The 17,773-nt window shown below is 42.2% G+C and overlaps 1 protein-coding gene across 1 annotated transcript in view; it reads right to left on the bottom strand.

Moving 5' to 3' along the window:
- The window catches only part of SLC26A4 (solute carrier family 26 member 4), a 49,808-nt gene extending 32,270 nt beyond the window's left edge, over positions 1-17,538 (bottom strand). The window contains exons 1-6 of the mRNA XM_082846908.1: positions 17,462-17,538; positions 16,511-16,677; positions 14,846-14,985; positions 7,598-7,708; positions 5,733-5,917; positions 4,965-5,129 (exon numbers count right to left, since the gene is read on the bottom strand). Of these exons, the coding sequence (XP_082703034.1) occupies positions 4,965-5,129; positions 5,733-5,917; positions 7,598-7,708; positions 14,846-14,985; positions 16,511-16,674 (765 nt within the window). The 5' untranslated portion in view covers positions 16,675-16,677; positions 17,462-17,538. The remainder of the gene's footprint in view (positions 1-4,964; positions 5,130-5,732; positions 5,918-7,597; positions 7,709-14,845; positions 14,986-16,510; positions 16,678-17,461) is intronic.
- Between the last annotated feature and the right edge of the window lie 235 nt (positions 17,539-17,773).

Raw genomic sequence — 17,773 nt, forward strand, 5'->3', positions numbered from 1 at the left:
AGTATATCATTATATCCTGTCTTTTGCTTGCAGAAAAGCTTTAAAAGTTTATACCTTAAGTGGTTTTACAGGTGCTATTAAGTGACCTAATTTTCACCATGTTGATATGTATTATTGAGATTAAAAACTGATAAACCAAAAGTCCCAGTTAACCAATATTTTAGGTAAAGCTCTTCACTAAACCTGAATGATACAGGTGAGAATAAAAATCCCTAAAATTCTTCATATGTAGATACATACAGACTGATCCATTCTTTATGGCAAAGAAAAGCTATTGAATTGATATATAGGTCAAGTATAAATTTTTGGAAATTAATTTGGTACTTAGTTCAAACTTGAACTAAGGTGACTTAAATAAAACTAACTCTTTCCAAGTGGACAGACAAGACAGGTCAAGAAAAACTAGTTTTGTTTTGTAAACAGGAGGTTTCTGGGAATCAAGGGAGATTAGCAAGGAAGAATCCCGGAGGAGAACACTAATATCTTTGTTATAGGAACTTCAGTCCTGTAGAAGGCATGACTTTAGAAGGTATTCCTCAATTCTTCAAGACGACTAATCTCCCAGTGAAGGTTACCTTTCTTTGAATGAGTCCTTTTATAGATATATTTTTATATGAAGATAAAATATTACTTAAAATAATTATAACAACAATCTGGTAACAGTTATGTATAGTGCTCACTGAGTAATGTACGAGTCATCTTGCCAGCAACCTCCACCGCTTTGGAAAACATTCAGGAGTAAGGGAATGAGAGGAGAAGCTACTGTGCAAGCAAAATACATGCCACCAAGTGCTTGAACAAGAGTTCGAGAATCTGACTTGTAGGAAGCCTCTTGGACTTTCACTGACTATTTTTGCCCTTGCTTTAAACACAATACTAGCACATTTACTTTGTCTGCTTTCCAGAGTCAGTAAAAATTGCTAGAGGCAGATACATTGATAGTAACAAGATGATGCAAGTGATAGCAGGGTGAAAAAGGAAAAACAAAAAAAAAACCAAAAAAAACTACTACCACAAGCGGACACAACAACTCAAGAATTTAAGGCATTTACCATAGCAGTAAAGAGCCCTATACAAACAGCTCAGAGTCTTGAAGGTATTGCTGTCTGGCCCTTTACATAATCAATTTTCTGATGATGACCCTGATTAATTCATGAGCTAGATATAATACCTCAATTAATTGTCTATACAATAAAGGTTTACTCTCAATGCAAGACGGAAATATTCAAACTTAAGAACAATCAGAATACCTATCCTGATGCTAAAAACTTTCACCTTACAAAAGTGATCACTACAGGATTGTCATGTAATCTATGAGAGTCACTTAGACCTTCGAAGAAAAAGCACCTGTGGTGTATTAAAAATGTAATATGAGTTGCAAAAACCAAAATCAGTTTATATTACACAATTGCATCAAACAAGGCATATGAATATATTAATTACCTATACTGAGTAGTTATTCAGAATCTTTTTTTTTAATTTTTATTTTATACTGGAGTATAGTTGATTTTATTCGGAATCTCTTATGAAAAGTTCTACAATAGAAAGCTTAATCTATGTGGAAATAAAATTCACCCATCGAAACTGAAGTAGTCAGATTGTACTCAAAGATATAGAAATGAGACTTTACGAAAGCACTGTAAAGTAATTCTAATTTAGTTTACTATTAAAATACTTACTCAAATGTGTTTAAAATATGGATATACTTATGATTCCATATTTCAGCCTAGTATTCTGACCAGTTCAAATCAAGATAATGAAACTTTTCAGAATGGGTAATATTTTACTATATTTCCTACCATGCTTGGAGAATTTTAGAACCATTTCATTTACAGAATTTCTTCCTTCTGGGTATATGAAGACTTAAGTTAAAAATTATACCTGATATTACATATGAGGAAATTCACTGGTTAACTTTTGGTGCCAAATTTATTTTAATTCATCTTATCTCTATGAATATAACAAATCCCTCATAATCAGCCCTTGCTGTCAGGCATTTCCTCCTACCAGAACTTCTGTTGCATATATAAGATCAACCCTTAAAATGTTACTTTCCTTTTATAATGGCTTCATTTTTACATACTGAAATAGATTCGAAGTAATGAATCTGATCGAGCTTAGTGGTAGCTTTCAAAACTCCCACCATCTGGGCAGAACTTTTCCATGTGGTTTTCCTCCTCATTAGGGGAAGAAATGGGGAGGTAACGTCAATTTAGTCAGCAAGCAGAAAGCCTTCCCTTGTCTATTGAGACAAACCATTCAGAGTGAACGGTAGGAAGACATAACCACTTGGAAATGGACTGTGTGATTTACTTACATGATTGAGTAGTTACCTGGTAGCTTGAGTATTACTAGTTCTGAATTCTGACAATTTTCCTTTCTGTCTCTTGTACCCAGCATCTCTGGCATTTGTAAACAAGTTTCTATTTTTCTTTCTTTCCCAATATTTCCTCCTCCCATTACTTGTATTCATTATTTCCTTTTTTTTTTTGGAGGAAGGAGCAGGCAGGCGATCCAGAGCACAAGCTTATAACAAAAGGGATGTTAACTACATTCCAGGGACAGCATCTTACAACAATCTTACAGTCTTTCCTGGAGGAATCCACAGCTGCCCTGCATGTGTTGAAGGATTCTTTCACGAATAATCGCAACTGGTAATATCATAAGCAGAATTCTCTGTTCAGGTACTGAGTGGCTCATTCAACCCTTATGCAATTATTTCCAGACCTGCTGATTCTTTTTTTTTTTTTCCAGAGGAGCAAGCTTATATTCATCCTCACACAAGAATGATTGAAGTATCTTTATCCAACTTGGCTGGCCTGGGAGGAATTGCTTGCAGAATTCTGTAACACATTCTAACCTGAGGCTTCAAGAATAATGTTCAACAGGACATAGGTCACATAATAGTTTAAAAACTATTTTTGACCTTGTTCTAGTGTTTCCTGGTTACTTTGGTCTCTGTTGAAAGTGGGGTTATTTGTAGCAAGCTTCATCTTAAACATAGTCCTAGGAGACCAGAAGGACTATTTCTGTCCCCTGTGTGTGGAAGTCCAGCAGTGGCCAGGGACCCAGGTCACCCAACGGCCTAGGCCTCCTGTGATCTGTGAGGATGCAGGCCTAGCGATGTTCACACGAGGAGGCGAGCACACTCAGTCGGAGTGTCTTGGTGGATTCAGGAGTAAGTGGGTTTGTACAGGGAGTGAACAGCGCCTGGCACATGGCAGGTTTCAATAAATACTTATTGAAAAGATGAATGAATGACAATGAAGGAATAAATGAATGAACAGTTGATAGAGAAAGTAGGAAAGCAAAAAAAAAAAATGGTGTGTAGGGACTGCAAAAGTGAGACAGCCTCTCAGAAAAAGGTAGTCAGAAGGTCTCAAAGCAAACCAAGGTCTTAGTAGGAAAAAAATCAACAATGACAGAAATAATGATGAATGAAAAAACATCTGCTAATACGCTGGGTCCTTGGGAAGTGAACAGTAAGTTCCATGAGGTCTGATCATCATGATAATGAAAATAACAATAATGAACTGGATTGTTACTATGAGCCTGGTATTGTACTAAGTGCTTTACACAAATTTTCATTTTTAATCCTCAGAATGCTAACAAGCAGCTACTCTCATTACTCCCATTTTACAGCTGAGAACACTGAGGCTTAGAAAAGTTAAATATGACATGACCAGAATCACATGTGTCATAGGTGGTGGAACCAAGACTCCAACTCAAGTCTATTGAAGTTCAAAGTCTATGATCTTAAGCACTATGTTAAACTGGCTCCTCTACCTAGTCCCACTGCCTAGCACAGTATCTGGCCTGGAATAGGCACTCGGTATGTCTGTTGAATGGACAGAGTAATGTGGGATTATGGCACTGCTGTGAACCTGAGCAAATTCCTGTCCACCTCACTAATTTTTAGATATGTATGCATGGCCTTACATCATTTTAGAAGCTAATACATGGGTCATTAAAGGACTCAAACTCATTCTTAACGCTGGCACATTGTATTTGCCTTGTATCATTCTCCCCAAGCTAGGGTGACATCATGTTACTATTACCACCATTTTTCAAGCGTTGATAACATGCTTTATATAGAACATACATTTAGATCCAAGAACTTCTTCAAATCTAATTAGTGTGATCTACATCCTTCTTTTGCATCTCTTTTGCATGTTGAATCATCTCTGAATCTAATGTTCCTCTTCGTCTATAGTTGCTGAGACATTTACATTATGCATTTTATGGACTCTCACAGTTAAAAAGGGCTTTAGAGATACATCTCCAATCATTTCACTTTATAAATAAAACAGAAAAGAAGCCTTGAGATGTGAAATAATAATTTCAAAATAACACTTTTTTTTTTTGAGTACTTGTTATATGCCAGCCCCTAGGCCAAGTGCTTCTCATATATCCTTATTTAACTTAATTGGTAGATATTACTACCAACTCCATTTTGTGGAGAAGGAAGCTGAGGCATGGTGATTTGCTCATGTAATAGTGCAAATATGAAACTAACATACCATTGTAAAGCAATTATACTCCAATAAAGATGTTAAAAAAAAAATAGTGCAAATAATAAACAATAGGGTCAGGATATGAATCCCGTTCATCCAAACTGAGCTTTCAGCCACTGTCCTACACCATGTGTCCAAGGTCACTTAGCTTAGCAGAGGCAAAATTGAGAATGGGGTTCAAGTCTGCTGCCTCCCAGGCCAGTCTTCACTGTGGCACTTTGTTTTTGTTAATATTTTTAAGAGCAATGATACTTCTGAAACCATTTTGATCAACTGAGAACAATGTTTTACAAAATCTGCCTTTTTCAATGTTACCCCTGATTCTACTGCTTCTTTCAGAGAAGAATGTGTTCAGTGACTCCCAAAGTATGGCATGGAGGAACGTACACTCTCCAGACTCAAGTTCAAGAGGAAAAGTGAGCCATCCCTGGATTAAGAAGCAGCACTTACATAGATAATGGAGAGAATTCCATTATAGTTTTTGGTTGAAACATTGAGGACAATCTTCAGCTGTGAGACCAACACTTGGAAGGCAGCAGCTGTTGTGAATCCACCAACCAAAGGATCTGCCAGGTACCTCACAATGAATCCAATCTGCAAACCTCCAAATATCAACTAGAACAAGAAGAAGGAAGGAAAAATTAAATGTTTGCCTAGGAGAAGGATCAACCCTTTTGAACTATTAATGAATTAAACTTAACACCAATTAAAACTCTGGTAGCCTGCCGATAACACAAAAATACTTGTAGGAAAGAAATCTGAATTTCTTAATGCCCTCTCTCCTCCACTCTAAAATTTGAAAACCATGTGTAGTACGAACATTAAGTATTTCTAGATATGTAATAAGAAAAGAAAAATTCATGTAGCTTATTTCTGTGACTTGCAGTTTCCATGGCTCTGCTCAACAGAACATTTTTTTTCTCTTTATGGGTTCTGGCACATTTCCCTTCTCTTATTCTCATTTGAATCACACATGTTCTTCTGCCTTTTTTTTTTTTTTTTTTTTCTGTCTCTGATGATTAAGTGAGCCTTAATAAGTGGGGGCTTGCTGACTATTTTAGCATCTGACCTAAAACAATATAACTTAAAAAATAACTTTGAGGGGTCGGTAAATTGATTTGTTTTGCTTTTAAATGAATCTTTAAGTCCACATGCTCTACAGTTAATTCTTTCAAATACAAATCATGCCAATCTGTATATTCCTTGTAAGCCCATTACCTGTATGATTCCAACCAAGAGAGTAAGGGTACTCGCAATCAATACTCTTGCTGCATCTCTAGCTGCGGAGTCTATCATGGTGGTATTCAGTGTAGTTCCATTACTGCTGGACATGAGAAAGTGTTCGTCGGGGGCCATGCTCAGAACAACAGATCCCACCATTAAACTGACCACTGGGAAAGGTCCTGGGGAAAAAAAGTCTCTTATCAACTAATAATTATTAATCACTTGTAAATCAACTATACCTCCATAAAAAAACTTTAAAAAATTATTATTATTAATTGCAAATGTTTCGGCTCAACATGTCTACGTAGGATTAGAAAGATGTGTGAAGTAATTAGCTGTGATTGGGAAAATACTGTTTGTTCGCAAAAAAAAGCTAAAAAGTAGATGCTTCAATGCATTCATGACCCAGAAATGAGCAAGAGAGACATGTAGGTGCGTCATTGTAATACAGCTTTCAGACTGCTTTGTAAGCACACAGGAAGGGTGTCTAACCTATCTGTGTGTGATCTTCACGTATATGGGTGGGACATGGGGGGGTGGAGGGAGGAGTTGTCAAGAAAGGTTTCCTGGCAGAAATGGCATACTAGCTGAGTCATTACTTGTTCCATCTTATTTTTATTACAGGTAAGTTCATTTCCTAGAGCATCCAATGTCCTGATCTCTGTGGAGATAAGGACCTTGATCAATATCACCTGATCAAAATTAGGTTAAAGAAATAGCAAAGGGCGTATAGAGTTTCTCTTTTTCTCTTTCCAAGACAAATTTTTTCATATCAAATGCCAGTCTGTAAGATTCTACGTTTCAAAAGTACTTTTCTTTCAGCAGCTGCTCCATTCACTACTGATGTTTTTATCCATGATGATGATGATCCTATCCTTTGATCATGGAAGGCTTTAACAGCTGGGAGGGCTCAGTACCAAAATCCAGTAACCCGGAGTGTCTAAATGTATAGAACACCAAAGAGAAACAAATCAGCTTCTGTGTTCCTCACCTCGTCATGCATTTGATACTGATCTACTCTCCCAGGTGAGAAAGTTATTTTAGTCAATAACCTCATTCTGATCTCCTTTTATAGACAAGGCAATACGCCAGACACTGGGGGAAATACAACGAAGGATAAGGATATGGGCTGGGGATATAGTAGTAGATGGCTGCATTTGTTTCAAAAGGATTGCCCAGGTACACATGTCTAGCCAGCAGATGGATGTAGGCGAAAAGTTATCTCAAGTGTAAATGTCAACGTTGCAAAATAGCATTAAAACACTCATTTACTAGAACATTTTAGCAGAAGAAAATTCGAATTTTAGGAAGTTCAGGAAATAAATCTATTTTGGGCCATACCAAGAAGGACAGCCAAGCTCAGTTTCTAAATTGTTGTGGCACGATTTTGCCAGTCTTCCAGTATTAGTGACTTAAAATAAGTATGCTCTTTAATAAGACAATGAATATGTATTTGATGAACATAATTTAGTAAAAGCTAAGTTAATCTAGTAAAACAGCAGGTTTGAAGACCTCTTGAAGATTTTTTTCCCTTGTCATTTTTAATTTTAGAACACTTTCTAAATATAGAGTCAAATGTATTACATTTTTGAAAAGCAAAACATGCTAAGATTTGAAGGTAGGCTACAATTTTTTAACACTCTTTCAATTTTCTCCTCTTCATTAAAAAAAAGGGGATTAAGTGTAAAGCTTACACTTTACACTTAAGAACCATTGCATCATTGAATAGGAAAAGCGGGTAAAGCACTGATGCCCTATCTCCCTAGAAAACATTAACAAAGATATGGAAGCAGAACACACATAATATAGCCCAAACACGTTAAATGTGAACAAATAGAATTGTATATGCTTATAATTACCAACTGAGATGTGTCTTGATGTTCCGAAGATAAAGTATGTCAGGATAGGAAAAAAAGCAGAGTAGAGACCATATCCAAGAGGAACAGCAGCTAGTAGAGCATACGCCATGCCTGAAAGTACATCCAAAATGATCAAATTCAGAAACAAAAGTTATGCTTTATGTCTACGGTACAGAGAAAGGCCTTTTCATAGATCTCTTCAACTTACAGCTCATTCTGAGTGACTTCCTTAGTACGCTAGGATGCAGAACATGATTCAAATCAGCTGGGATAATGATTGCAGCTCACGAATCACCTGCTCAAAGGAGCTGACTCAACTGATTAGTAGCTCAATCATCAGGTGAGTGGAAAAAGAAAGTCAAGTCAGTTGTTGATTAAAAACTTGATCAAGGGCTTCCCTGGTGGCGCAGTGGTTGAGAGTCCGCCTACCGATGCGGGGGACACGGGTTCGTGCCCCGGTCCGGGAAGATCCCACATGCTGCGGAGCGGCTGGGCCCGTGAGCCATGGCCACTGAGCCTGCGCATCCGGAGCCTGTGCTCCGCCATCGGAGAGCCCACAACAGTGAGAGGCCCATGTACCGCAAAAAAAAAAAAAAAAAAAAAAACTTGATCAATTCAGTTCAAAGGCTCAGGCTGGGTTTGTCTGAATTCAGTGTTTCAGTGCTGTGAGGAACACAGTCATTGCTGCCTGCCCTTTCTCCTTTCTTGTGGGGGAACAGAAGTTAGATCCAAACAAAGAAAAAATCTGACCTTTGTACATAGCATAGGCTCTCCACTAGGAGATCAACACCTTCGCTAGGCTATCCCAAGTGGCTTCTGGGTCCATGAATGTCACACTGTATGGAGAAATCTCAACCTTTCTGTGTACATGGCAGTGGAAGACAATAATGTGTTGGCTTTTTGTTTGTTTTTTGCCTTAAACAACAAACATCTATTTCTCACGGTTCAGGATCAAAGTACCAGCAGTTTCAGTGTCTGGTGAGGGCCCTCTTTCTGGTTTGCAGATGGCTGCCTTCTTGTTGTATCCTCACATGGCACAGAGAGAGTGAGCTCTGGCCTCTTCCTCTTTTTATAAGGGGACTCTACCTGATTACTTCCCAAAGGCTCCCACCTCCAAATATTATCACAATGGGGATTAAGGCTTCAAGATAAGAATTTATCTTGTGTGCCTTGTGTGCCTTTGGAGGCACACAAACATTCAGTCCATAGCCCTTTCCTTCTCCTGTGGGTTTTTTTGATTAAATACTTCTTAGGTAGTCAGCACATCTTACTCTATATTACCTCCCTACATTTTACTCACTCACAGTGAGAGAAAATCAAGCCCTTTGACCTTTGGGTCATTAATAAAGGATTACATTTATAACAGGAAAAAAAAATAAAAAGTGGCAACAACCTAAATATCTTAGCCTCTGAGTGCCCAAAATTATTTATTGAATGAATGTTTCAAAACAGGGAAGTGGTTAACTAAATTATACTGTAATTCTATGAAATGAAGTTGATGTGCTGCATAGAAATAATTTACTACTAATAATTTACCTATCTCTAGTACAATAAAGTGCATATAAGAAATAAGTGAGAAAAGGCAGGATTCAAAATAGTGATCAGGGAATTCCCTGGTGGTCCAGTGGTTAGGACTTGGCACTTTCACTGCCATGGCCCAGGTTCAATCCCTGGTCAGGGAACTAAGATCCCACAAGTGAGCAGAGCGGCCAAAAAAAAAAAAAAAAAAACCCACAAAATAGTGATCAGTATGCATGCTTCCACTTTTGTTAAAGTAAACGTGTTTGTTGTACGCATTTAAAAATATGAAAAGATTTAACAGAATTCAGGTATGCAAAGACTATAATATAATAAACACCCATGTACCTACCCTCTAGCTTAAGAAGTAAATTATTGCCAGTACAGTTGAAACTCTCTATATAGTCTTTCTCATTCACATCGTCTTTCCTCCCTCCACCCTCAGGAATCAACCACTATCCTGAATTTAGTGCTTACCGTTCTCACACATTTCTTTATACCTTTACATAGATGTGCATTTATGTGTCTAGTAGGATATTTACTAAAATATGGGTTTAGTGGGTTATCTATATGCTAGGATCAAAGGAGACTTCTCATTTGTTGAAGAGATATTTTTTTCATGTTCCTTATATGTATTTTCTAGTTTCCCACAATAAACATTCATTCATTCAGCAACTATTGATTATGTACCCTCCATGTGCCAGGCACCGTTCTAGGTTTGGGGGAATATGGGAGTGGACAAAACAAAGTCTCTGCCCTTAGAGAGTTTCCATTCTAGAAGAATCTGTATTACTGATGCAAATGTTTTCATATATAAATTACAACAAGGAATTGCAATAAACAGTCATCCCAAGAGCATAGAGTAGAAAGGTGAGGCCACAAAAGGAAGACAAGAAAAGAAGGAGCAAAAACAAAAGCAAAAAAAAAAAAAATTTTTTTTAAATATTAAAAAATAAAAGAGAGCTTCCCTGGTGGCGCAGTTGTTGAGAGTGTTTTTTCCAAGTATTTGTATTTTTTTCAAGTCTATGTATTATTTTCAAGTCTTTCTCAAACTTCCACTTGCCTGAACTGGGCTCTGCAGTCCTTACAGGCCTGGAAAATGGGGGCTTTTTCAGTTTTCACAAAGTATCCTATTTCAGGACAACTGCTACTCAGATATACTGTAATCATATTATAAGGGAATTTGGTACAACAATTTTGAAATTACATAATTTGTAAAGAAATCTAAGCCATTGATTTAAACTGTGGAATCTCTTGTGTTGGCACCCTTCCTATAGTAGGATGGTGGCATGTATTGATAAAGGTGCTAGCAAACATTCGGAAGCATCTAGAAGGCAAAAGTAACCATAGAAAGTAGAGAGCAGGTTCCCCATAGGTACGATTAAAAATAGCACTAGGGGGCTTCCCTGATGGCACAGTGGTTGAGAATCTGCCTGCTGATGTAGGGGACGCGGGTTCGTGCCCCGGTCTGGGAGGATCCCACGTGCCGCGGAGAGGCTGGGCCCGTGAGCCGTGGCCGCTGGGCCTGCGCATCCGGAGCCTGTGCTGTGTGATGGGAGAGGCCGCAGCAGTGAGAGGCCCGAGTACCGCAAAAAAAAAAAAAAAAAAAAAGCACTAAAAGGGCTGCATTGATTTCTTGCTGCCTAGTGGGAACTTTTTGTTAATAATAAAAGTAAAAAAGATTTCATGATCCTTAGCATTTCTGGCTTCTCAGTAACTCCGATGAGTTTTTCCCTACCCCTCAGCTGCCCAGCCAGTGGTTATATTGGTTATATCGTGGACCTGGCCATCCCTAGAAACTGCAGCGCCACCTCTGAGATCTCAACGTTGAGCCTCCTGCTCTCCACCTACAGCCACCTAGCCTCTCTGCTCACCTACTCCAGAATCCTTACTGCAACATTTCTTTGTCCTCAGGAGGCTTCTAATCCATGAACGGATCCACTATCCTTGGCAGCCCCCCATGTTCACTTGCCTCCTTGTCCATAGAATTTTCACAAGTACTCTGAACTTCTGGCTTCACTCTCTCTCTCCTTCCCCTGTCTTCTCTGGTAAAGCCCCAGTCTGGCCAAACCCAAGCATCACCCTATTCCATGCCAGGATCCAAGCAGCTGGATAACTGAACTGAAGTTCTCTACATTTGGGCTGGCCAGTTTCACATAAATTTCATGATCACAAGCCCCAGATGGGAACTCCACACTGCCTGGCCATCCAATTTCATTTCCTCAGGAAGTGTGCTCTTCCTCACCCCGAGATAGCTACTCAGACTTCCCCTACTTCCCTCAAACTTCCCATCCCCCTTCTCTATACAGACACTGTTTAGAGATGAATCCTAGACTTCAACCAAAACATGGACTCCATGAGATGCCTGTTGGCTTTTTACCAAAATTTCCAATCTCTCTGCATCTGCACAGTTTTGTCTGTCTTTTCTCCTTTGAAAATGGAGGGAAAATATCCCACCTATCTTTAAGGAGCAGCGCTCCCACTTCTATCCTTGAACCGATCTACACTTGCTCCTTCTTGTCACTTTTAGTTGTTTCTCCTCTACCTCATGGACCACAGATCTCATGGTCCACTGGGTCACATCTGTGTTCTAGTACCTCCTATATTAAAAGAAAAATAAATCCTCCCATCACTCTATCTTTGCCTTTTATGCCTCTGCTTACAGCCATTTCTCTACTCTGCTTCACAGCAAACCTTCTTAAAAGTATTGTCTGTGTTCCATCACCAAGAGCATTCCATGCTACAGACCCCTCTATCCTTAAAAAAAAAAAGAAAGAAAGAAAAGAAAACAACTCCTCTCTTGGCTTCTGACCCCACATTCCTCAGACTGTTCTTTTTCTCTAACTTCCTGAGCCCAACCTCCTCATGTTTCTTTGTGGCCCCTCCTCAACTCCCCGACCTTTAAGTACTCCAGCCCCATTCTCCTCCCCATCTGCCCTTTCTCCCTAGGTAGTTTCAGGCATTCCCACTCCTTTAAATATCACCTCTAAAGTGATGCTTTCTGGACTTTTATGTCTAGCCCAGACCTCTCCAATGACCTTCCCACTTCTAGTATCTCCAGCTCCATATTTGGCGTCTCAAATGTGGCATGTCCAAAAGGAAATGCTTGGTTTTCCATCCCAATCCTGGTCCTCAGCCAGTCCCAATCCATCAGTATATTACCCGTGATTCCTGCTTCAAAATACATTTCAGGGGACTTCCCTGGTGGTACAGTGGTTAAGACTTCTCACTTCCAATGCAGGGGGCGCCGGTTCAATCTCGGGTGCAGCCAAGCAGTGTATATATTTATTTCAGATCTATGCAGCTCTCTCTAATCTCCTGCTTGATTGGCTTCAAGCCGAACCATCTATCCTCAGGGCTGGGACTTGGGAGAGGCAAGGGAGCAAGCGAAGTGCCTGGGGCGCATTATTGAAGAAGGCCCCCAGAGAGTAACTCATTTACGCATCTTAGTCCTGGCCCTGTCTAACCTTATCTCCTCCTGTTCACTCCCCCCAGCCCGCCCCCTCCTCCACCCACACTGGAATTCTTCCCGTTCCTCCCTTGAAAATACTATGCTCTTTTTGACCTCAGGGACTTTGCACCTTTGCCTGGTACAACCCTTCTTTCTGCTCCTTACACGGCTGTCTCCTTCCCATCCTCCTGACCCTGATTAAATTTCACGCCCTCAGGAAGCCTTCCTTGACCATTCTAACTAAAATAAACACTGCATCCCCAAATTAATCCCTATTCAAGCCTATTTAATCCACCATAACAGATATCACAATCTGTAATTATTTTTCTATTTATCTGCTTATTTATTTAATTCCTCTGTCTCCCACTTAAAATGAGCTCCGTGAGGTCAGTACCCACCCATGCCTGTCAGTAAACCACTGAATCCCCATGGCTGGCCTACATATGTTATTCGATGAATGAATGATGATGAATGAACATATGAACGAACCACGTTCACCTCCCAGAAATTCACCTTACAAAGATAACTTCATAGAGATAATGTTTCTGGAAAGCGTTATCAGTCATAAAGTGAGGAACTGCATCGTTTATAAATTAAGATCCTAGGAATTAGACTCTGGGTTCAAATCCCAGCTCCACAACTTACCAGCTCCATGACCTTGGACAGGATGCTTAATAAACGAAACTAAAACTAAAGTTAATTCTTATAAGATACTTGTCTATGAACACTTGAGCGATACAGCTTGAAACACCATTTTTCATACATAAAGATGATTCATTATCAGGAATGCAATTCAGTCCTCTTTAGTAAAGGTTTACAGGGCCACCTATTTTGTGCCAGTCTCATGCTAGGCACTGGCTAAACAAATATGAATTAGACAGTTCCTGTCCCCCAGGAGCCACAGGGCGTTGCCATGTCACAGCTATTAGAGTCCACTGTGTACACAGCACTTGGCATCATTTAACGTATGAACCGCACCGCCCCATCCACCTTTGTGATTGAAAACATGGTTGGCCAGGCAGTGGCTCTGCACTGGGGCCACAGAACATCTTCCTTCTCTGTGGGAATCTCCCTGGCCTGATCTGAATAATGCTGAGAGCTCTATAGGCAAATTTTGTCTCATGGCATTGCTCAACCTCTATTACTAACTTCTGAAATAGTCCATTTCCAAGTCATCTCTCTACACACATTTCTACCCCACCCTACTTCCCATCACTTGGCAAACTGAGACTTACCCTTCAGGGAAACAGCTCTGATGACTCCTCCTCTAGGAAGCCATTCCCAGTCTCCGAAGGCTGGGTTGAGTGCCCCTGTGTGCACTCCCTTCCCAAGCAATGTTACCCCTGCTATACAGTTGGTCCTTCCATTGAACTGTTATCTATCTCCTCATTGGACTATGAGCTCCTTGAAAGCAGGTGGTGCATCTTATTCATGTCAGAATACCTAGTGCCTGGCACCTACTAGATACTCCATAAAATGATAATAAATAAATGAGATTTCTGTTTTCATGGTCCAGAAGCTTTGTAGAGTTGAGGCAAGGGCAGAAACAAGACGATGGGGGTGGAGGACAAAGGAGAATGCCCATACTGCTACGCACCAGCCATGCAATAGATTTCCAAGATGTTCATGGAAATGTGGCATAAAGGCAGTTTTAAAAATGTCCTGTGTTGGGACATTTTGCCAAAAGATTAAAATACGGGGATGGATTTAAAAAGGGGAGGGGGAGGTAAGGGGAGAAAAAGCCACTTACGTGTAGTCCAGGCTAAAATAGGTCCTTCCCTTTCCCTTAAGTCAGTTTCAAACTGCAGGTCAAGACCATGTATGCAATGTAAAATAATTTAACGGCCTACAATCATCATTTAAAAAATATAAGCAGAATAGAATAGGACAGAATAGAAAATAGCAGAGTGTATCACCTGTAGTGAGGGTAAATATTATTTCACAAAACTTGAGATATGTGTGTATAGATCATGATGTAATACAGATTTCTTACTGTGAGTTCTGATCAGGGAAAATTGGGAAGCTGCTGCTTAGGTGATAGGGCTCTAGTTGGAGCCATGCAGCTAAAGAAGCAGCAGGGCTTCCCCGGAAGAGAACTCCAAGGAAGAGGAGAATCAGGGGAATCTCACCACTAAGGGGCAGACTCTGGAGGAAAGACCAAGGCTGTGGAGGGTGAGCAAGCCTTTGTTGCAGACCCATGGGAGCGAGGGGAGAGTTAGGAACGGCTGCTGGAGACTGCAGTTCTCCATAATTTGGGAGCTAGTCCACCACCATCTTACCTTGCAGTGTCCCCACTAGCCCAGTACTAAATCCCGAAATGGTATCACTAAGCAGCCATTCCTTGATCCGGTATTTGGGGAGCCAGTCCAAGATGGGCAGGAGAGTCTTCAGCACACCAAGGGTTCTCTTTCTTGAACAACTGTCAAAAGGCAAGAAAACTGGACTTCCAATCCAATCTCCGTCACAGCCCACTGCAAATCACAAAGTTTTGAACTGAACTCTGCTAATGTTTCTAACTATTTAGAAAAAAGGATAGGAATTGCATGGAAAATACTAACAGTGAAGTGCTTACCATGTCTTTGCCAAGAACTCTATTTACCCTTTTAAATGCACTGTACTAGAAAACACAGGATTAAGTGTTCCCTCCCCTCTCCCACCTTCTTAATCCTCTGAGAAAATATCCCTAAGCAAGAACCCATTTTCTGGTCCAGCCCCAGATTGATCAATGTAGGGTCTTTAAATGGAGATTAATTTTTGGACTTCTAACCCAGGCACTTTCTTCTTCTTCTCTTTTTCTTTCAAGAAACATAAACAAACTCTGTATATTTTGGCAATAGGAGCTTGGAGCCAGTTTTTACAACCCTTAACATGATGAATCTATATCTTGCTGCACCTTGCTATCCAGTTTTTAAAATTCAACAACCTATAGGTAAAAGAAGAAACATATTAAAAGTAGGTGAACACTATTTGACTCCTGATTCAAATAAATTATTTTAAAAATTATATTTATGAGACAATTTGAAATTTTCGACTTAATTTTTTATATTAAGGAATTTTAAAATTTTTGTGTGTGATAATGGAATTGTGGTTGTATTTTTTGAGTCCCTAAAGATATATACAGACAAAATAAAAAACAAAAAAACAAAAAGAAACACCATATGGGACTTACGTTAAAAAAAAAAAAGTCGAGCGGGGCAAGTATGTGGTGAAACAAGATTAACTTTGAGGTGATCATCTTTGAAGCTGGATGATGGGTAAAAACATGGGGGGGGGTTCATTACACTACTATGCCTACTTTTGAATGTGTTTGAAATGTTTTATAATAAAAGGTTTTTTAACAGAAAGAAAATCTAGCAGCAGCTGATAGTTCCCTTTTTGTTTGTGATATCTACTTACGGGTGTCCCGTTTGGGTTTAGAGATTGATGGAGGTTCTTCTCGGGGGGCCCTACTGCCTGACAGTGGACAGCTTGGAGCACAACGCGCTCCGTGTTCTCGCCTTCACTTCGTGTCTCTGAGTGGCATCCGTCCTAGATGAGTTTGGGGCTTTCAAGGATTCTTGGTCAGGTGACGGGTTACCCATCACCTCTCTGTAATCGAGCACCTTGCTCTCCCACTCTCCTCAGCCTAGCCTTCACGAGAAGGCCGTAGGGACCCTCTGTACCCCAAGGCGCACTCCAGGTGCCCTCAAGAGAGGAAAAGGAGATGCGGCTCCCCGAACGCACCCTCTCCAAAGATGAGTTTCCGAGACTAGGGTCGATTCGGGCCGAGAATGATAGAGCCACTCTCCCACCGGGAAGGCCAGAGTCCGTGAGCTGACCGAAGCCGGGTCGACCCTGCAGGGCGGCGCAGCATCCCACACTCCGCCGCCGGGCACGCCCGCGGGTCGGCGCGCCCGGATTCCCGGCTTCACTGAGCCCCGCGCCCCGCCCGCCGCGGCTGCTACCTGCAGCCCTTGGCCAGGCTCTCCCGCAGCGTCTTGCGCTCCTGCAGGCGCCGCTCGTACTGCTGCTGGAAGGCGAGCTCGCTGTAGACCGGCCGCGACACCACGTAGCTGCAGCTGTACTCGGGGAGCGGCGGCGGCTCCAACCTGCCGCCCGGCGCTGCCATGACCTGCGAGGCGGAGGACGACGAGGAGGGAGGAGATGGAACGAGGGAAGAGAAGAGGAGGTGAAGACCGCCCGTTAGCCGCCCCCGGCCGGCCCCACCTGTTGGAGCCGATCCCCGAGACCCTGGTCCGCGCGCTGCCGCCCTCTGCGCCCGGGCCCGCAGCCCCCGGGCGCGCACCTCCAGCCTGCAGGGGGCCCTGAGGACCTCTGGGTTCCGAGCCTGCACCTGCCGCCTGGCGCAACCGGACTTTAATAAGAGAGTGAGCCCGGCGCTGGGGGGCGGCGGGAGCCCGACCCAGTCCCCTCAGATGGGCAGCCAGGGCGCTGTCCGCGTCCTGAAATCTCCCCAAACCCGGGCTGGGGCCCGCGGCGCGCAGGGGGCAGGAAGGGGGACCCTGTGAACGTCCCTCTCTCCCCGCACCCGACCCAGGGCGCAGCGCCAGGCGCGCCCTGGGAAAGAAGCACAACCCCCGGGGCCGGGCGTGGAACCCTCAGTTCATGCTCCCCGGGTCCCGAGGCTGCGCGCGCGCTGCAGGCAAATTCCAGCAGCCGGGCGCGCTCTTCCGGGGACAGAACTTTGGGCGGGTGAGCAGGTCTCACCCCTCGGCCTGTTTTCCTAGCTTCCTTCTCGCACTCAGCTTCTCAGAAAGAAGGCTGTACTGTCCCCTGCCCGGCGGCTCTGTGTCACCCCACCCCCCTCCACTAGTCCCATCCCCAACCAGCGATGCCTCCCCGGGAGTTAAGCCAGGGCGGGGTGGGGTGCGCTGCATCTTCAGCGACGATCTCACCTGCTTCGGCTCAAGTCCGGCCCGGAATGCCCCCGGGACAGCCGTTCCGCCGCCTTTATAGCGCTCGCAGAAGGCAGTGAGACGTTTTATTTATGGAGCAACAGAGACACCTTAGTCCAAAAGAGGGACACACAGGCAGCGGTCTTTCCCCCACCTATCCTACCGGGAAAAAAAAAATCCTACCCCTCCCGAATTCTTTCCCTTTCCCGAACCAGGAAGGCTAAGAATCTTACTAGCTGTCACCCAGGGGCCACCCGAATCCTCACTCGCGCCCTAATTACTAACGTGGGTTACGAGGTCAGGGGCGAAACA

Source organism: Leucopleurus acutus, assembly GCF_964270905.1.
Source record: "Leucopleurus acutus genome assembly, chromosome: 9".
Taxonomy (NCBI): domain Eukaryota; kingdom Metazoa; phylum Chordata; class Mammalia; order Artiodactyla; family Delphinidae; genus Leucopleurus; species Leucopleurus acutus.